Here is a 22,388-nt window from a genome sequence, read left to right on the forward strand (position 1 = left end):
TTTTGGTTAATGTGTACTGAGAAACGTGGTCAAAATTCACACATGTATCCTTTTCTACACCATGTTAAATCCATTACTGCCAGCTTAATCACCCCCAACCCCACTGTCTATATACTATCCTCAAATATACTATCCTGCATAATCTGTTCATGGCCTCATTACATCCCATTTTACAACCTCCTCCAGTTTTATATCATAGCATCTGCTCTTTGGTCCTCAAATTCCGGTCTCCTGCACATCCCCTTCCCTCGACCCTCCTGATGCTTCTCCACATGTGACAGAGCCATTAGCTACCTTGGACCTACTCTCCAGAATTTCCTTCATAAACCTCTTTGGTTTCCTACTTCTCACCCGTCTTTACAAATGTTTCTTTAAAGCCAATTTTTTTTTTGTCTTAACACTTCAACTCTTGCTCAATGTACAATTACAACAGTGACTACGCTTTAGCACTTTGAGACATTCCATAAATGCAAGTGTTTCTTTCTACTTCCACGCAAGTGCAGCCTTGACACATTTTATTATATCAAAGGCAATATACAAGTGCAAGCTCATGAGACACGAGAACATTGGCTAATGTTTCTTCCCCTCTCAAACTGGGATTGCCGAGGCCAACTATAACTGCCAACCTGACAGATCCATTTCCTGCTTGGTATTACTAACTCAACATACATCAGGGATTGAGTCTAGCATGCTACACATAATTCAAAATTACTTTTGACATAAATATTCATGGTTTACAATTCCTCACTTTTAATCTCGTCTAATCTTTTCGAACATATGATAGGTGTTTATTTCTCCAAGTTCCTAAAGAACAATTCTAGAACACACAATTCTCAGACAGCCTATTCACGCCTCAACAAATACAGCCAAAGAAAAATGCAGTGTGCTAACCATACAACGTGGGTGAGATGCCTTTCCCCTTTGCAGTTCCAGTTTCCTCACAGCCAGTAAGTCATGGCTGCCCTTTTGTGCTCTAGTGCTGCATTCATCAGCATTGAGGGCTGCAGGGAGATTGGGATGAGGTCTTGGTGTGGTGAAATGATCGTGTCTGTTGTAGCCTTCATTATTTGTTTTTGCAGGGAAGCTAACCTTTGTTGCTGTAGTGAGAATGGTGTAACACTTCCCACTTTTAGCCCTAAAGCTGCCTTGGTTTCAATTTTCCAAGTTTCCCCTTTTAACTAGGGGTGTGGTGTTTGTTGGATGTTGGTTAGACAGTGGAGCGGGTTGCACTGCATTTATGATGTTCAACAATAGACAGTGATTAGAGGCTGTGTGGGCCTCCATTTTGAGGTTTAACGGCTATAATTTATGAAATGAAATGACCAATATGTAGGCATGTGCAATTGCAACCTATAGGTAAGGGGAGAACTGACATCATCAGAGGCCAGCAGAGACTCTCAAGATTAGAAATACAGTTACTTAATTTGAAGAGGATGTGATGTTATGGACACAGGAAACAGGTAAGTCTAAGAGTTAGGCAAAATATATTAAACTGCTCTACATCATGGGTGGCCAGGGACATGGGTTGGGTGCTAGATGAAGAACAATGGGCTAGGCTTAGAGATGGGAAAACATCATAAAATACTTAAAAAGAATATTAAAATCATGTAAAAGTTTAGAAAGAATTGGGATTTATTAAATAACATATACTATTCCATGCATTCACCATCTCTTCCATGAAGCAAACATCCTCATGCCTGTTCTCATAGCCAGAATTTCCTGGGATAGGTTGTCACCACCTTGGTCATCAAGTTATGCAGTGGGTCTCAAACCCAGAGCTACCAGCTCAGAGGGAGGTATGCTACCCACTGTGCCATTACACCATCTCACATGCACTATTACATAGCACCTAAGCACACACTGCGGCCTCACAGTGCCAGGGACCTGGGTTCGATTCCTGGCTTGGGTCACTGTTTGTGCGGAGTCTGCACGTTCTCCCCGTGTCTGCGTGGGTTTTCTCCGGGTGCTTCAGTTTTCTCCCATTGGCCATGCTAAATTCCCCCTCAGTTTACCCGAACAGACGCTGGAGTGTGGCGACTACGGGATTTTCACAGTAACTTCATTACAATGTTAACGTGAGCCTACTTGTGACACTAATATAAATAAACTTTAAACACTGGCCGTGGGTAAATTTGGCAATGCCATTGACAGGTACAGCTGCAATTACAGATAAATTCACAAGGTTTTCGATGAAACATTTGTCCCATGTTCCCAATTCAATCTCCAATAGGAATCATCCTGTCTACTGAAAATTCCATACAAAACGTAGTATATTACTTAATATCTACAATAAATGGAAAATATAATTTAAATTACGTACATATCTGCAACATTAACAAATAGCAGGTATTCGTCTATAAAGTCAGCATGTCATCTAAAAAAGAATCTATTGACAGTCATTACAGCAGTTGGCAGCATGGACATACTGATTATTCTCCCCCCAAGTGCCCGCAGTAATTCAGTTGGTTAACTGTTTGACCTGTACCAGCTCCCCACTCCTGTCCAGCCTAAAAAATACTTTCTAATCTAGGGTGACCCTCATTGCTAAGCAACAGGCTCATCTTTCTTTAAACCCTGTTTTTGCTTTCACGTCATAAACTCTCAATACCATACATGTATCTAACCAAACTGAAGTCATTAAACCTTTCAAATACAGAACCACAAAATTAAACTTACTTGAAGCTATGCCATATTCCTAATACCCATAAATGCAAATATAGATTATTTAACACGACCTCTGTTTCCTTTCACCAGTTACACTGAATGGCATGAGTGTGTTTATTGGGATTAAGTTCTTTTTCAATTGAAATTCTCAATTTTCTGAAATGTCTACGGCGAAAAGCAGATTCCAATGTCGTGTGATCAAATCATTTTAAACTGGCATATTATTTGAACTGCAGTCATTGAAGTTTTATTTTGCCGCATTGAAAATAGAAATAGCATACACTCAACATACTGTAAAGTACATTTATGCAACAGCAGATTATTTGTTAAATGTGCCATTATCATTCATTTTAGTGATAAAATTCAGCAGTGGAATATATAGATGAGTCAAGATAACTATAAATCATAAATCCAGCAGAACAATACTAGTAAGCATTAAAAAAAAATGTATTTAATTTTCTTTGTCACACTTAGCCTGCTGGTCAGCAGTTTGAATGCTCAATGTGGTTTGATTCAGCCTGTCTGGTATTCATTTAATAACAATGGACATGTTTTGCTTTTAACTAGTAGGTACTTAAAAACAACACATGGTTTCCATTTACTACTCATTTTGTCTGGAATCTGAAAGGAAAAATAGATGATCAGTACAAGGGTAGAGAGGATGTTGTACACGGCATTATGAAGACAAAAGGAATTATTTTAAGATTACTCTCCAAACCTAATGCACAATAATTACAAAATGAACATTGTGCTGTTTCAAAGTATGGCAAGGTACAACATTTGCATTCTTTTTGTTAAGAAATGTTTGTCTTGGGCCAATTATTTTCGTACACAGGAAATTCAGGAGATTATGAGGTAATTTTGTAGAGGTGCTTAAAACAATGAATAGGATAGAGTTAAGAGAATCAGACTGTTCCCAGTAGTTAGGAAGTCGAGAAGAAGGGAACAAGATTAAATGTAAAAGGCTTCTGTCACAGAACATGAGAAACATTTTTATTTGTAAAGATGCATTTGAGAGATTGTGGAAAAATCAGCAGAGTTCAGGATTCAAGCAGAGGCTACACCAACTTTTAAGAATATATTAGATATGTTCTTAAACATATATTATGTTTATGTGGGGCGGCATGGTGGCACAGTGATTAGCACTGCTGCCTCACAGCGCCAGGGACCCGGGTTCGATTCCCGGCTTGGATCACTGTCTGTGTGGAGTTTGCACATTCCCCCCGTGTCTGCGTGGGTTTCCTCCGGGTGCTCCGGTTTCCTCCCACACTCCAAAGATGTGCTGGTTAAGTGCATTGGCCATGTTTAATTCTCCCTCAGCGTACCCGAACAGGCGTCGGAGTGTGGCGACTAGGGGATTTTCACACTAACTTCATTACAGTGTGAATGTAAGCCTAGTTGTGACTAATAAATAAACTTCAAAGAAAAGGGATAGAAGGATATGTAACAAGAGCGGACACATTGTATTAAGAATACTGTTTGCCCAGAGAATTAAAACAAAAAGCACTCTGGTTAGTTCTAATAGAAGTTACAACACAGAAACAAATTATATAATTAATTCTCTATATGGTAAATGTGCATTGAGAACCATTTTTCATAGAAATTGTTTTCTGTGCAGCAAGAGTTTGCACATCATTCCTGTCCAGCTGATGGTAAACTACAGAATGTGTCACAAATAAATACAAACTCCCTTCTTTCTTTATAGTGCCTTTTAAATGACTTACTTTGAAACCTGAAAACTTTTCCTTACGATGAAATGGGAAGATTTCCATAGGTCTTTATTGGCATTACAATGTGTATTTTTGGTATATTTCCCTACTAACTAGCTATTTTTGTATCAACATTAATCATACTGTTTTTTTCTATGAACATCTTGATGAAAATCTCTGAACTCCAGAGGTTTGCTGAAAAATTTCCACGAAGACAGTGGCTTTTTTGTTTAATAAAAAAAGGAACTGCTGTGCTCTGAGCAATGGGTGTCTTGGCAATATTGTCTTGAAATTCCTTTTAAAATCAAATCCATAAAATTTCAATTTACAACTGACATCATTAATATTCAATTTATATCCGTTACAGCTTGTTCAAATTTTGTCCTTAGCCACAAAACCCTTGCGAAGATCTTCAAAGACAATTTCTTCATGTTACTGAAGTTTAACCAGCAGGTACTAACTTGTAGCTCTTAGTCCTTATTCAATTATTCCTGACCTAAATAGCTCTCTCAGCACAACCACAGCTCCTTCATTATGAACACCATTTCTTATTTCATGCCAAACACTTCCATTCCCTTTGACTCTCTGGAAAGACCATGCATGTCTAAGACTTGAACAAGGCTGCTTTATCTGGAGGTGATTCTTCCAGTACCAATCTTACTTTGGCACAAAATACAAGAAAAAAGCTGTTGTTTCTATGAGCAATCCCTCTTTAGCCTCCGACACCCGTGCACCCCTCCCCACATCCATCACATCTCCATAACTTATTTTTGGTCTAGCTCTGGTCAATGCTGCTTTGAACTGTTTCATTTTCTTACCAAACTCAATAACACCAGTTTGCACACACTCACAATGTCACTATTATGTTGAAATCAAAACCAATTTGACAATTCTCAAGTTCAATTATTCTTTTGCTGGACTCAAACCTATGTAATATCTAGACTTAACTATTCCAAAGGCATGGAGAAAGGTTTCAGCAGCAAACACATAGAGACAGGGCTGGGGCTGTGATCTCATTTCATTGGAAGAAGGTGTTCTTGGAGATTGAGAAGGTATGGAGTCAGGAGTATAGTTGAGTCAAATAGGATGCCCGCCTTTTCGTCCTCAACCTCTGTACTGAGCAACTCCTGATCCTCAGTGATTTCAATCTTCATCTCAGCTTCTTTGTCCACACTCCTCTAAATTCACTAAACTCCTACCTAACACTTTCCTCTGAAACAAACTCTCCTACACATTTTCACATCCATTGCCTGGCTCTTTCCATCTCTCATTGTCTAGACAGCAGTAAAGGCCATTTCAAACTACTTCCTCTAATCCCTCATCATCCACATCTCCAGCCCCTCCTTTTATCAATAATGTAACTTCACGATTCACATGTTTTAGCATTATAACTCTTGGTTTTGGGAAGTGGAATAACTTGGGTTTGGGAAACTGGTAAACAAAGCCTAGAGTTATTGCAATTCAAACAATGATCCATGTTTAAAGGTATGACAGTTGGGGGTCTGAAAGCAGTAAACAAGAAGTAACCCCTTTCTGAGTTTTAGTAGAGATGTGACGCCTGCAGTTATCTTCGTAAGAGGTTTAAATTATTCACGTGGATCCCAGATCAAAGGAAGTTTTGAAAGCAAAGGGTAAACAAGGCAAGATCTTAAAGTATCCATATACTTTTCAAATCAAAGGACAGATCTGGAAATTGGGGATGATTGGTTTGAATCTCTATCTGGGACATCCCAGGTGTGCCACCTTGTCATGGGGATAGATTATAGAGAGGCAGTCTTTGGTTTCGGGTTAATGTGTGTGTTTTTTCTCACAAAAATGGCAGTCAGCTTGAAAGATTGAGAGAAGGCAGGACGCCATCTTTTATTTCCGGTTTAAATAATAGTGTTAGGTTCATAAGATTTGTTTAATTGTACAGTAAAATATTTTGTTTAAAATGTGAAATCTTGTGATGTAGTCCTATCACTGTATCTGCCAGCAGCCAGAATAAACATAGAAAATAGGAAATAAGTAGCAAAGAGGCAGTTGAGAACCGGGGTGGGGGGGTGGTCCTGATCTAAAGTCACTGAACAGAATTGCAAGTGGGGTCATGCTCAAAATGTGAAGTCACAATTCACGAGGAATTAAAATTGTCAGAGCTGCCTAGTAAAGCTAGTGGAAGTGATTGTCAGTGGCATTCTTACAGAGAGAAAATGAGTGAACACTGGAAGCCCAAATGCCAGACTGGGAAACTGACAAGAATCAAACTGATTTCCTGAGAACTGTGGCACATCTTCGTTTGGTTCCAGGAGAAGTGTGCTCCAATAACTCTCAAGATTCTGAAAAGTATAGGTGGAACTCTTGGATGGAATTAAAAACAGAACAGGGGTCAGTCTTTTAAGATTTCCAGTTTAAATCTAAAGGGTTTGCAAAATATAGAGTTAATTTCATAAGAATTGTTTTGTTTAATTCTTGTACAGTAAAATATTTTATTTAAAAGGTGAAATCTTGTGGTGTAGTCGGATCAGTTAATCACTGGGAGTTCAAATTTATTTTTAAAAGTTAACAGGTTCCCTCATGATCTAAACATCTGTTAACCTCCCTCGGTTTTATCTCCTCAAATTCTTTGTTCTCCTCACTTTAGCATTATGAATAGTCTTACCTTTCGACTGGCTTGGTTCCAGGCTATGAATTTACCCACTGAAGTGCGGCATGAACTCATCACCTTTTGATTAACAGGTGAAAATGTTACCACTGAGCCAAGGCCGACACCAGAATAAATCCAGAATCAATACCTATCCCGACTTGGGACAAAACCGGTTCAAGAATCCTGATGGGTATCTTGGTGGTTCATCACTGCAAGGCGTGCAACTGAACCTCCATTGTACTTTTTAAACCCTGGTACTAATTTAAATGCGGAGAGTGAGGAAACACCCACCCATACACCTGATGAAAGGTACATGTGTGTAATCAGGCATGTGCAGAGCACTCTTTGGGGAAGCAGAATTCCAATTCAAGCCAGGCTGTATAAACAAGATACCTCTATGTTGGAACCAACATACGAACAACTGGATTTGGACCAGCAGGTATACAATATCCTTAGTTATCCAAGATTGTGGAATCTGTTTATGGTCATCATACTGATGTAGTATTTAATCTGTAAATTGCTAAATCACATCACATTACACAGCATGTTATACTTTAGCAATTGGTTGTACTGATGATTTTCCAAACTCTCTTCATTTTCTCATATGGAACATTCCAGCTTTAAGTGTCAACTATGCAACACTAACTTTACACAATTACTGTTGCATCATGCAAGGCCAGAATGGCAAAAGGCAAACTAGATGAAGTATGGTCTTTCCTCATACAACAACTCCAATGTTCCCTCCTGCAATTGTCATATGGTGATTAGCGCATTAAGATTTTAATTCCCTAACTATGTATTCAGACAGGTCTATCAAACACTTGGGACCATAAGGACTAGATTTTGGCCACTGAGGTGGGTAGCTCAAGTCTCACTGGACCCACCTCGGTAGAGTGCCCCAAATCGTGTAACTGTGTGTGTGTGTCCGTGTGTGTGTGTCCGTGTGTGTGTGATCAAGTCAGACCCAAAGACCCCAGAAACAGATGCTAGGAGAACACAGGGGTGGGCAAGTGTCAAAGCAGGCTGGTTAGAATGCCTGCCTCACTTCTCTTAGTCTTAGTCCAAGTTGCTTTGGAAGATTTTAGTCCCTCTAGCTCTCACACCCACTCAGAGACTTTTACCCACATGCCAACTTAATGCCTCAGGAGCCATGTCGGGCTTAAAAAATAAGCTTTTTTAAATCTAATATAACTCTCACTTGATAAAAATTCCCATTCACGAAAGTAAAGCTTAAAAATCTCAAGTAGTTAATCTCTTACAGTAACTACCAAATGTCTGTTCGTGCATCAAAATCTTGTAGTTAAGCTGTCAAACTGTGAACCCAGAAACCCCAGAGTAACTGTAGTGTTTGAAACTCAGCCAAGTATTCATAATGTATAGCCTTTAGGAAAATGTCAGCAAATGACAATTGAAACTGCTCAAAAAGATGCTACACCAGCTGACCTGTCAATGAAAGCAACCAACAGAGTTTTTTTAAAAAAAACAATCGCTGATATATTCTGCCAGTTCCTTTCTACAGTTTAAAGAGATGATTTAAAAGTCTTAAAATCATTACAATTAAACAGACCTTCAAGAGTGTTTAAGTTTATTCTATCAATTTCTGACTCCTACACTGAGGGTTAAAACTCTTGCACTAGCCAAAATGGGGCCTATTTGAACACAACACTGAATTCAAATTGCCCGGCTGAGTTTGAATTTCCCTCCCATGTGATTCCTGCCTCACCCCTTTACCATACCAGCAAAAATGGGATATCTCAGAAATGGGATCAAGACGTCTGCATTCAAGTTCTGCCCACCATTTTTAGTGGGGACTCCACAAAAATCTGGCCCTAACAATAAACTACCATTTGGGTTGCTCTACATGTCGCCAAGCAAGAGGTTTGACATTGGAGGCTTGGGTTTTTAATATGGGAATGGGTGTAAGCACTCTTTGTAAGTTGTGGTACCAGAAATAGTCTTGGAATTTTGAATCCACGGGGACAGTTCCAAATTTTCAAAGTGCTTGCGAGAGGCAGGGAGCGGGGAAGGCACGTGACGCCAGTTAACAGCCCCTTAAACTCCTTAAGGAGCTTGTTGCAAGAGCAGCACAGAGCAGGTTGAAATTTTGAAATATTCTTTGAGTGAATGCAAGCAGTCTTGTGCACTTCAGTGCAAATTTATCATGTTAGCTGTAGAGCCTGAATAATTTCATTTCTTGTCGTCTTTTAAACAGATCTGTACAGCCAACTAGCATGAGTTCTGGTTCTACCTTGTCGTGCAAGACCTCTGCAAGCCTCCTTCTACTTCTGCAGTTGGTGCCTGCTTAAATTGGCATCACAGCCATCCAAACATGGCGGTCCTTTGCTGTTGGCACCAGGGAGGCAGCTCCCACCTCCAGGAGACACTAATTAGGTGGCAGGGTCACCTCTTGAAAATTAAGCCATTTAACTTTACAAATGAGATTGCAGTAGCTTGGGTGCCAGGTTGGGACCTGGAATTCACCCAAGTGCCTGCACTGAAAATCCAGCCGTGAGTTTAAAAACATTTGCTCTTACACTACTTCTCAATTGTTTTACAGACGCCCCATATGGTGTGCTGTTATTGAGGTGGCACGATAGCACCAGGGATCCGGGTTTGATTCCCGGCTTGGGTCACTGTCTGTGTGGAGATTGCATATTCTCTACGTGTCTGCATGATGCCATCATCTCACGTGAGAACACCATCCACCAGGTACACGGTACATACTCTTGCAACTCGGCCAACGTTGTCTACCTGATATGCTGCGGGAAAGGATGTCCCGAGGCATGGTACATTGGGGAAACCATGCAGACGCTACGACAACGGATGAATGAACACCGCTCGACAATCACCAGGCAAGACTGTTCTCTTCCTGTTGGGGAACACTTCAGTGGTCACGGGCATTCGGCCTCTGATCTTCGGGTATGCGTTCTCCAAGGCGGCCTTCACGACACACGACAGTGCAGAGTCGCTGAGCAGAGACTGATAGCCAAGTTCCGCACATGAGGACGGCCTCAACCGGGATCTTGGGTTCATGTCACACTATCTGTAACCCCCACGACTTGCCTGGAATTGCAAAATCTCACTAACTGTCCTGTCTGGAGACAATACACATCTCTTTAACCTGTGCTTAATGCTCTCTCCACTCACATTGTCTGTACCTTTAAGACTTGATTAGCTGTGAAGACTCGCATTCCAATCCTCGTGGGTTTCCTCCGGGTGCTTTGGTTTCCTCCCACAGTCCAAAGATGTGCGGGTTAGGTTGATTGGCCATGCTAAAAATTGCCCTTAGTGTCCTGCGATGTGTAGGTTAGAGGGATTAGTGGGTAAATCTGTAGGGATATGGGGGTAGGGCCTGGGTGGGATTGTGGTCGGTGCAGACTCAATGGGCCGAATGGCCTCTTTCTGTACTGTAGGGTTTCTATGATTCTATGAATCATTATTCTGTAAATTGAGTTTGTGTCTTTATGTGCCCTGTTTGTGAACAGATCTCCCACTCACCTGACGAAGGAGCAGCGCTCTGAAAGCTAGTGGCGTATGCTACCAAATAAACCTGTTGGACTTTAACCTGGTGTTGTGAGACTTCTTACTGAGTTTCCTCCCACATTCCTCCCTCCGAAAGATGTGCTGGTTAGGTGCATTGTCCCGAATAGGCGGCGGATTGTGGCGACTCGGGAAATTTCACAGTAACTTTATTGCACTGTTAATGTAAGCCTTACTTGTGACTAATAAATAAACTTTAACATCAACTAGAAAACAATTTTTATGAATAGAGCATTGAAGAATTGTGAAAGACCTGCATGTGGCTATTGTTCTGTTAGGTTATTGTGATCAGTTGTGCTCTTTAGCAAGCTGATCACTACCTCAATCTCAATGTAACAGAAAATTACTTTATGGGAGGAATAGTTTAAGTGAGACCTTTCCGTTTCTTAGGAAGGGCTAGAAAAAAGTTTCTTGAACTACTGGAAGCTAAGTAAAACACACGTAGTTCAACAAACAATGAGTTGGACACTTTTTTGTGTAAGTAAATTAATGACGATGTACTTCCTGATGTCATAGCTTATGCAAACTGGTTAAAAGGGTATTAGGTTTGTACTCTAGATTTTATACGATTCGGAAATTATTAAATATTATTTTCACAATCATTTGCCAACATAAAATATGTAAAACATATTATGAATGCTAAGTTGGACAAAGCTATCAATCAGCTCAGAGTTAAACAGCTCCCCAGTTAAAATTTATTTAAACAGCATTTAGACTGAAATCAAAAATAATATCTACAAATTATTTTAAAAAGCTAACACAACAACCTGTATTTATACAGCATCTTTAGCGTAGTATAATGCCCCAAGGCTCTTGACATCAAATCATACGAGGTGACATTAGACATTAGGAAAGATAGCCAAAAGCATGGCCAAAAAATAAGTTCTACAAAAAAAGAACAAGAGGTATAGAGTGGCGAAGTAAAGGGAGGAAATTCCAGTGCTTGGAAACAAGGCAGCCACCAATGGCGGGGCACTCAAAATTGGGGATTCTCAAGAATTAGATGAGCACAGATATTGTGGGTTTGTGGGACCGGAGAAGATTACAGAGATAAGTGAATCTCTGGCTATGATCAGATAGATGAGAAAGGAACCTCGTGAATCCAGTGCCCCTCCCACAGTGGGATGACAGCAAAGAGATGCTGGGTGAGGCTGGTGTGGTTAACTGTGTCAAAGGCTGTAGACAGGCTGACAAGGATGAGGAAGGATAGATTACCTTTGTCACAGCCATGCCATTTGTGACTTTGGTAACTGCTGTTTTGGTCCCATGTCAGGGCGGAAACGTGATGGGAGGAATTGAACCATGGGCTTTCAGGAAAGATAGGCATGAATTTGAGAGCCGACAATACATTCAAGAACTTTGAGGAGGAAAGGGAAGTTGGAGGTGGGGTTGGCTTGCAAATTTGTGAGGGTCAAGGGTTTTTTTTGATGTGAGGATTTGTGAGGGTATATATTTGAAGGAGAAGGACAGTACCTTAATATCATATTGGGACCTCTGCTGTTTGTGATTTATATAAACGATCTGGAAGAAGGTGTAACTGGGGTGATCAGTAAGTTTGCGGACGACAGAAAATTGGCAGGACTTGCAGATAGTGAGGAGCATTGTCAGAGGCTACAGAAGTATATAGATAGGCTGGAAATTTGGGCAAAGAAATGGCAGATGGAGTTCAATCCTGATAAATGCGAAGTGATGCATTTTGGTAGAAATAATGTAGGGAGGAGCTATATGATAAATGGCAGAACCATAAAGGGTGTAGATACACAGAGGGACCTGGGTGTGCAAGTCCACAGATCCTTGAAGGTGACGTCACAGGTGGAGAAAATGGTGAAGAAGGCATATGGCATGCTTGCCTTTATAGGACAGGACATAGAGTATAAAAGTTGGGGTCTGATGTTGCAGATGTATAGAACGTTGGTTCTGCCGCATTTGGAATACTGCGTCCAGTTCTGGTCACCACACTACTAGAAAGACGTGGAGGCTTTGGAGAGAGTACAGAGGAGGTTTACCAGGATGTTGCCTGGTATGGAGGGGCTTAGTTATGAGGAGAGATTGGGTAAACTGGGGTCGTTCTCACTGGAAAGACGGAGGATGAGGGGAGACTTAATAGAGGTGTATAAAATTATGAAAGGCATAGACAGGGTGAACGGTGGGAAGCTTTTCCCCAGGTCGGTGGTGACATTCACGAGGGGTCATAGGTTCAAGGTGAAGGGGGTGGGGGGAGGTTTAACACAGATATCAGAAGGACATATTTTACACAGAGGGTGGTGGGGGCCTGGAATGCGCTGCCAGACAAGGTGGTGGAGGCGGACACACTGGGAACGTTTAAGACTTATCTAGATAGCCATATGAACGGAGTGGGAATGGAGGGATACAAAAGAATGGTCTAGTTTGGACCAGGGAGCGGCACGGGCTTGGAGGGCCGAAGGGCCTGTTCCTGTGCTGTATTGTTCTTTGTTCAGATGGCATGAGGACCAGGGTGGTCAGCAGTATAGTGAGGATAGGGTCAAGGCAGCAGGAGGTGGGTATCATAAACAAGATATACACAGGGAGAGTATGAGGGGATACTGGAGAGAAACTGGGTAACGATACAACAGGGAAACTTGAAGGAAATTTCATCCGGCAGACTAGGAAAAGGAGGCAAAGTGAAGAGGCAGCTGATCAGATGGTCACAATCTTTGTGACAAAGACGTTTCTCACACTTTACTGTGGTTGAGGATAGAGGAGATAAGGGAGAATGTTAACCCATTTAATTATCAAAGTATAATCGTAGTTGATCATTCAAATGAACAATGCAAATTTCAACTTAAAGTGCACTTTTGATCCATGTGGGCATCTTCAGGCAATATCTGTTGCCTTGGCAAAAGTATGGCCAAAGGAAAGATTATGGGCAGCATTCTCCAGGCGTGCTGGTCTAAAAGCCAGAAATTCCCGTCTGACCGTCAATGGCGTTTCACATTCTCCGCAACCTGCCCACTAAAATTACAGTGGCAGGCGGTACGGGAGAATTCCGGCCTTTGAGAGTGAACTTTTTGCTGAAATGCCAAGCAATAACCCCTCTGGTAACAATTACAAAGTGTACTTCGTGGTAAAGCTTGGTGACTAACTTAAGTTATGCCATGCATGCTGTTTAATTCATCGTTTGTCTGCGATAAACCCTTCTCAGAATTAAAGTTATGCACTCATGATCAATGAATTAAATTAAAAATGTCCGTAGTTCTGAGATAAAGTCTAAGGGTGACAATGATGAGATGAAAGCTGACAAGTTCAGGAAAAGACACCAGGCTACACTATCAGAGTTCAAGTTTTTTTTAAATGAAAATGGAATTAGGGCTGAAAGGCACCAAAGGTTTGTTTTGAACACGGAGCACATCTTTCAATAATAAACATTAGCTCTTAAAAATGACTTGTTGCCAAAGTGTTGCTCCAAAAGTATTCTATTACAATATTGAAACCTTAATTGTAATATATCAGTCATTTCTCCAAACAATATGGAAGTCATCTTCTTGCAGAGCCCACATGATTGCAATCTGAAGAAACATGACCCTCACCTCTCTCTCACACACAGACATACACATGCGCTATTAAATTTCCATTGAAATGGGATGACCCTCTACATTGGGATTTTCCAATACTTGCAACAATAAATCTACATCCCACATATTTATTGTAATGAGTCGTGGATGTGACTGAAATAGCTTGCGTCTCAAGTAACTGAAAATCTCATGGCTGCTGTGTATGCCAACACTGAGACTATCAAGCCATTGAAAATTGTCTGAATCAATTTTCTTTTTCCTCATTGGTTGAGTTTAACTTTGCATTTGTCCTTCATCTAATTTATTTTCTTCTGCAAATTCTATGATGTGGAATCTTACTGTTCAATTCCAATTTTCTTCCCAATCACATCCAATTAAAATAAAACTGAACACAAGTTCCACAGGACTACAACTGAAAACAACAGTGATAATATTCCAAAATAATCTGAAATGCAGACTTAATAAGATCATAAGAAATAAGAGGAGTTGGCCATTTGGCCCAGGTAGCCTGCTCTGCCATTCAATAAGATCATGGCTGATCTGATTATGGCCTTAACCCCACTTTCCTGCTCCTTCAACTCCTTGTTGATCAAAAATCTGTCAAACCCACCCTTGAATATATTCAATGACCCAGCCTCCACTGGTCTCTGAGAGACAGAATTCCAAAGATTAACAACTGTCAAAAATGAAATTCCTAATCTTAAATGGGAGACCCGTTATTTTTAATCTGAGCTCCCCTATTTCAGGATTCCCCCATGAGAGGAAACATTTGCTCAGCATCTGCCCTCTCAGAATCATTCATGTTTCAGTATGATCACATTTCATTCTTTTAAACTACAATGGGTACAGGCCCAACCTGTCCAACCAATCCTCATAAGACAATCTTTTGATCCCAGGAATCAGCCTAGTGAGCCTTCTCTGAACTGCTTCCTTCAGTCAGGAAATCAAAACTGTACACTGTGCTACAGGTGCCGTCTCACTAATGCCCTGTGCAGGTGTAGCAAGACTTTGCTATTTTTATATTCCGTCCATTTGAGGCGGCACGGTGGCATAGTGGTTAACATTACTACCTCACAGCGCCAGGGAAGCGGGTTCAATTCCAGCCTCGGGTGACTGTGTGGAGTTTGCACGTTCTCCCCATGTCTGCGTGGGTTTCCTCCGGGTGCTCCAGTTTCCACCCGCACTCCAAAGATCTGCAGGTTAGGTGGACTGGCCATGCTAAATTGCCCCTTAGGGGATTAGAAGGCTAAATATGTTGGGCTGTGAGGATAGGGCCTAAATGGGATTGTGGTCGGTGCAGACTTAATGGGCCGAATGGCCTCCTTCTGCACTGTAGGGATTCTATGATTCCCCCTTGCAAAGAGGCCCAACAGTCCATTTGCCTTCATAATTACTTGATGTACATGTCTAACCTTTGGAGATGTATGAGGACACCCAAATACCTCTCTACTGCACCTTTATGCAATGTCATTCCATTTAAATAATATTCATCTTTTCTATTCTACCTGCCAAAGTGGACAACCGCGAATTGTTCCCTATTATATGCCATCTGACAAATTTTTCCCAATCAATTAACCTACTCATATCCCTTTGCAGACCTTTTATTATCCTCCCTACAACTTGCTTTCTTACCTATCTTTGTATCATCAGCAAATTTGGCTACACAAAGTTGGTTCCTTCATCTGAGTCAATAGCATAGGAAGACATGAATAATGTACTGGAAGTCCTGAGAAAGAAATTTTAGTGAGGAGCTGAGGAAATCAATATTAGTAGAGAAATGGTTTTGGGGAAATTAATGGGATTGAAGGCGGATAAATCTCCATCTCATAATTACTTCATAATCTGAGTACTTAAGGAAGTGGCCCGAGAAATAGTAGATCCAGTGGTGGTCATTTTCCAAAATTCTTTGGACTCTGGAATGGTTCCTACAGATTGGAGGGTAGCTAATGTAAGCCCGCAGTTAAAAGTGGGAGGCAAGGAGAAAACAGGAACTATAGATCACTAAGCCTAACATCGGTAATAGGGTAATTGCTGGAGTCCATTATCAAAGATTTAATAGCACAGCATTTGGAGAGCAATGGTATAATCAGACAAAGTCAGCATGGATTATGAAAGGGAAATCATGCTTGACAAACATACTGAAATTCTTTGAGGATGTAACTAGTAGAGTTGACCAGGGAGAATCGGTGGATGTGGTTTATTTAGACTTTCAGAAAGCTTTCGACAAGGTTTCACATAACAGATTACTATGTAAAGTTAAAGCACATGGGATTGCAGGTCGTGTCTTGAGATGTTTAGAAAGCAGGTTAGCAGACAGGAAACAAAGAATTGGAATAAATGGGTCTTTTTCCGATTGGCAGACAGTGACTAGTGGGGTATCAGAGATCTGTGCTACGACCCCAACTGTTTACATGATATATTAGTGGCTTGGACGAGGGAACTAAATGTATTATCTCCAAATTTGCAGATAATAAAGGTTGGGTGGGAGGGTGAGCTCTGAGGAGGATGCAGAGATGTTTCAGTGTGATTTGGACAGGCTGAGTGAGTGGGCATGTGCATGGCAGATGCAGTATAATGTGGATAAATGTGAGCTTATTCACTTTAGTAGCAAAAATAGGGAGGCGGATTATTATTTGAATGGGTGTAAATTGAGAAAGCTGGATACTCAGCAAGACCTTGGTGTCCTTGTGCATCAGTCACTGAAAGTAAGCAGACAGTAAAGGAGGAAATGGTCTGTTGGCCTTCATAACAAGAGGACTGAGTATAGGAATGGGGATTTTTTACTGCTATTTTCTAGGGCATTGGTGAGGCCGCACTTGGAGTATTGTGTGAAATTTTGTGCCCTTATCTGAGGAAGGATGTTTTTGCTGTAGAGGGAGTGCAGCAAAGGTTTACTAGGCTGATTCCTGGGGTGGCAGGTCTGTCATATGAAGAGACGGAGTTGGTTAGGATTATGTTCACTGGAGTTTACAAGAGTGAGAGGGATCTCATAGAAACTTACAAAATTCTAACAGGTCCAGACAGAGTAGATTCAGAAAGAATGTTCCTGATGGTGGGAGAGTCCAGAACTAAAGGTCATAGTTTGAGGATAAGGGATAAACGTTTTAGGACTTAGGTGAGGAGAAATTTCTTCACTCAGAGAGTGGTGAATCTGTGGAATTCACTGCACAGAGTGTAGTTGAGGCCAAAATGTTGTCTGATTTCAAGAAGAAATTAAATATAGCTCTAGGGACTAAAGGGATCAAGAGATAGAGGGAGTGGGGGGCGGGGGTGTGTGGAGAGAAATCAGGATACTGGATATGATCAGCCATGATCAAATAGAACATAGAACATTACAGCGCAGAACAGGCCCTTCGGCCCACGATGTTGCACCGACCAGTTAAAAAAAAAAACTGTGACCCTCCAACCTAAACCAATTTCTTTTCGTCCATGAACCTATCTACGGATCTCTTAAACGCCCCCAAACTAGGCGCATTTACTACTGATGCTGGCAGGGCATTCCAATCCCTCACCACCCTCTGGGTAAAGAACCTACCCCTGACATCGGTTCTATAACTACCCCCCCTCAATTTAAAGCCATGCCCCCTCGTGCTGGATTTCTCCATCAGAGGAAAAAGGCTATCACTATCCACCCTATCTAAACCTCTAATCATCTTATATGTTTCAATAAGATCCCCTCTTAGCCGCCGCCTTTCCAGCGAAAACAATCCCAAATCCCTCAGCCTCTCCTCATAGGATCTCCCCTCCATACCAGGCAACATCCTGGTAAACCTCCTCTGCACCCTCTCCAAAGCCTCCACATCCTTCCTGTAATGTGGGGACCAGAACTGCACACAGTACTCCAAGTGCGGCCGCACCAGAGTTGTGTACAGTTGCAACATAACGCTACGACTCCTAAATTCAATCCCCCTACCAATAAACGCCAAGACACCATATGCCTTCTTAACAACCTTATCTACTTGATTCCCAACTTTCAGGGATCTATGCACACATACACCTAGATCCCTCTGCTCCTCCACACTATTCAAAGTCCTCCCGTTAGCCCTATACTCAACACATCTGTTATTCCTACCAAAGTGAATTACCTCACACTTCTCCGCATTAAACTCCATCCGCCACCTCTCGGCCCAACTTTGCAACCTGTCTAAGTCTTCCTGCAAACTACGACACCCTTCCTCACTGTCTACCACACCACCGACTTTGGTGTCATCAGCAAATTTGCTAATCCACCCAACTATACCCTCATCCAGATCATTAATAAATATTACAAACAGCAGTGGCCCCAAAACAGATCCCTGAGGTACACCACTTGTAACCGCACTCCATGATGAATATTTACTATCAACCACCATCAATGAATGATGGAGCAGGCTCGAAGGGCTGACTGGCCCACTCCTGCTTCTAGTTTCTATGTTTCTAAAACAATAGAGGGAATCACAAAAGAACCTCAACATTGAGTACAAAGATAGCAAGCCAACTATGGGAATAGGAAATATGAACAGCAAACAAAAATCAGATGTTACTTTAAGGAAAATCTATTGATCTATATGCCAAGATTGGATTTGTAGATAGGTATTGACATTGCATGTAGCCATATCCTTACCTCAAATGATACAATGAAATCATGAGCATTTGCCTTTTTAGCAGCATCAACAACCTGTTTGGGGAGAAAAAAAAGAGTTACTTCCAGTCAAAGAAACATGAATTATTACGTTTTCAGCAGTACGACAATCATAGACACCAAATGGCTTTGTCTATTTTATGGCAAAAATATTTTAGCAAAGGGAATAAAATGCAGTCAAGTCGGAAGTTGAAGAAAGTCAAATGGGCAACTTTCTATAAGCTTTGAAGTTAAAAGGCATGTAATTAAGTAACACCTGCGAAGCTTCACAGTGCTCAAGGGAATTGTGAGCAAAAGGCATTGAGTCCAAACATAACTAAACTGAAAAAAGCTTCGATCTTTGGCAACTCCAGCCAAACAAAGTTGAAATTATAACAAAAGACAGGTGTTTCCTCTGAAAGATAATGGCTTTTCAAAACAGGCAATTACATTTAACTTTTAAAATGAATTATTACAGCCCTTTTGTTTTTATCAATGAGCTTTCTGAGCGCTGGAAAAGTGAAAGCAGTGCGTTGTACAATACATGAAGGGATTCCCAAGGAGCAGAGGTCAGGGAACTGCAGAACTCCAGTACTCTGGGAGAGATGTGCGTTGTTGGATCAGGATTTGGGTGTATCTACGGCTCACGCTGGGTGCCAACACAACTGGCCCAACCAAGAGGGGTGAGGCAAGCTTGAGGGGGTAAAACTTTTTTTGGGGGGGGGGGCGCGCTGTCCTTGGGGTCCAGGAACCCATCAGGAAGGGATCCGTCCACCTGCCACTAGCCCAGGGAGAAAAACCGGTCAGGTTGGGCTCTCCAGCCATTGGTTAAATCCTGGTGATATCAAGACAAAGCCCTCAAATCAGCATTAATTGCACTCTTAATTGGCTTCATTTGCCCCCCTGGCACCCCAGCTGCTGGTATAATTGTCATGAGGACAGGCTGCCCCCACCCCCAACACTGTCTTCAAACACGTAGGCAGGGGAGCATAAAATAGTGAAGCCTAGGACTGGATTTTCAATATTGCAGCTTGGTGATGAGGATTGCTGATTATTTTAAAGAAAATCATGAGCAGTGAATTGTCACTGCTGCTATGAATAAATAATATACTTATTTTAAAAATTTAATGGCCTGGGATTTGCACTAGGAGTAACAGTGAGGCTCACAGCATTGGGTATTATAACTGAAAAGTTGACAGCAACTCCTGGAGTATGTGCCCAGTAAAACGTGAAAATCCAGATGTTGCTGCCAGAGATACAGTGCACTTGGTGGAGGAGCAAAGTAACAGTCTGCACCACTGGACTCAGCACTAAAACTACAGCAAAGCTGTGAACTCAAGGTAGTTTCCCACTAGCTCGCTGACAAATATGCCAGAAACTGTTAGGCTGGTGCCTTCAGGCATAGAAAGTGATAATTACTATCAAGCACCCGCTCAGACCCTGAAATTTTAATTTACAAGGGTAGAGTTTCCTTCAGAAGTTAGTGTTGGAGATTCTAAAAAAATTGTAGTTAGGAATGAGTCACAGAAAAAGTAAAAAAATTAAAACATTATTTTCGCTGCCTCTTAGCTTTCTTAATCCCACCTGTCTTTCCCAATAGTTACATTGCATTGCGCACATTTAAATTGAACCTCTACCCCCTGCATATATCAGTGAGGATTCACAATCTGATTAGTTGAATAACCTTGCTCTGCTTATACATGGCACAGATTGCTTGTACAGTGGATTGGGAAATCTCTGCTGAGAAGCCCACAAATACTCTGTAGACAACTGTCAGTGAGGTGAACAATGAGTGCCATTCTTAATTGCTGACAGCAAAATCTGGACCATTTTATTTTAATAACCAAATAAATTATTTAAATTGTTAACTAACTTTAGATTTATTGGCAAGTACATTTGTGAAAATAACCAAAATCATGCATTTGATCATTTAAATTAATTTGTGGCCATTTGAAGCAACCACTTTGGTATCTTAGATAGCCACATGAATAGACTGGGAATAGAGGGATACAAACGGATGGTCTAGTTAGAAACACATGATCGGTACAGGCTTGGAGGGCCGAAGGGCCTGTTCCTGTGCTGTATTGTTCTTTGTGTTATTTATCAAATGCAAAATCCTGAATTCCGATGAAAGCATGAGACACAAAGGGCGGGATTTTCTGGCCGCGCTCGCCCCAAGACCAGAAAATCCCATCCAAGGTCAACGGTCCTTTGCATTGTTGTCCCCTGCCCCGCTACAATTCTTGTGGCAGGTGGGACAGGAAAATTCCGCCCAAAATGTCAAAACTGTTTTTTCTCCCACAGGTGCAGTCTAACCTTTCAGCCTTTTCTGTTCTCAATTTAAAAATGCTATCTTTGCATGGTCACATGGAAAGGTGTTTGAAGCCTACATCAACAAGGCGTACAGATGCTGGCTTTTACAAAAGCATCTTTCCTTCTACAACACGCAAATATGTTTGCCCTTTCAGTTATTCAGTCGAATAATTTTGAATCATTTAGTTTAAATAAGAGCTACCTGTACAGCTAAGGCAAAATAAGATGGACAGAGCAGAGCAATAAAGGTTTAGAAGAGGTATCCCCAATCTCTGGATGGATTATCAAGAGATGATTAATGGAATTTATTGGGAGTCAATAATGTCGGGTGGCATGGTGGCAAAGTGGTCAGCACTGCTGCCTCAGCGCCAGGGACCTGGTTTCGATTCCGGCCTCGGGTCACTGTCTGTGTGGACTTTGAATGTTCTCCCCGGGTCTGCGTGGGTTTCTTCCGGGTGCTCCGGTTTCCTCCCAAATTCCAAAGATGTGCATGTTTGGTTGATTGGCCATGTTGAATTGCCCTTAGTATCAGGGGGATTAGGAGGGTAGATATGTGGGGTTAAGGGGATAGAACCTGGGTGGGATTGTTGATGGTGCAGGCTCGATGGGCCAAATGGCCTCCTTCTGCACTGTAGATTCTATGATTAATAATCTTAAGATAATTATCTTCACCACTCATGATAGCAAGGAACTACGTTCTGCTGAATGGTGTAAGAGAGTTTTAAAACATTTCTTTAAACAAGTGTTACAATTTCAGGTCCTCACCATTTTTGCATCACCAACTTAACAGTTCCCATAGCAAACAGTTGCTTCTCCAAGTAATGTACACAATAAATTTAATATAGTCATGCACAGTATTTTTTGAAATGGTAAATAAAGAAAAAGCAACACATATTTATAATAGTTATAGCAAATAACCAAAATGAATACCATATAAAGAAATGTACAGTAAGTTTGTACAGGGTCAATTAGATGTCATAAAGGTGGCTTCCCAAAAAATGAAAATGTTTCTGTATTTTGTATGATTCCTACTTTTCAAGATGGAAAATTCAATTTCATCACCACAAAGCTTTTTGAATTAGAGTATTCAATCCCTAAATTGAGAAGTGAAACAGTGGGCGGGATTTCACAGCCATGCTCGTCCCGAAACCCCAAAATCCCGCCCAAGGTCAACAGACCTTTCCATGGTCCGCCCCTCACCCGCTGCAATTCCCATGGTGGGCAGAACGGTAAAATTCACCCCTGAGTCTTTTGTCTGATAAATCATCAAAATTTGAAACAAACCACAATCTCATTCAAACTCCAGCTTTACTGTCACAGATGTTATATTAGTCATTCACTGGCTTCCTTTGAAATTCTATTTCCAAAGAATATTTTATACTTAGTTATAGCTAACATCAAAAACA

At 41.3% G+C, this 22,388-nt stretch overlaps 1 protein-coding gene across 1 annotated transcript in view; it reads right to left on the minus strand.

Annotated features, from left to right (window-relative positions):
- Positions 1 to 22,388, minus strand: part of LOC144502308 (uncharacterized) — a 164,861-nt gene that overhangs the window by 38,777 nt on the left and 103,696 nt on the right. The window contains exon 16 of the mRNA XM_078226119.1: positions 18,673 to 18,726. Within this exon, the coding sequence (XP_078082245.1) occupies positions 18,673 to 18,726 (54 nt within the window). The remainder of the gene's footprint in view (positions 1 to 18,672; positions 18,727 to 22,388) is intronic.

Source organism: Mustelus asterias, chromosome 13 (genome assembly GCF_964213995.1).
Source record: "Mustelus asterias chromosome 13, sMusAst1.hap1.1, whole genome shotgun sequence".
In the NCBI taxonomy this organism is placed as follows: domain Eukaryota; kingdom Metazoa; phylum Chordata; class Chondrichthyes; order Carcharhiniformes; family Triakidae; genus Mustelus; species Mustelus asterias.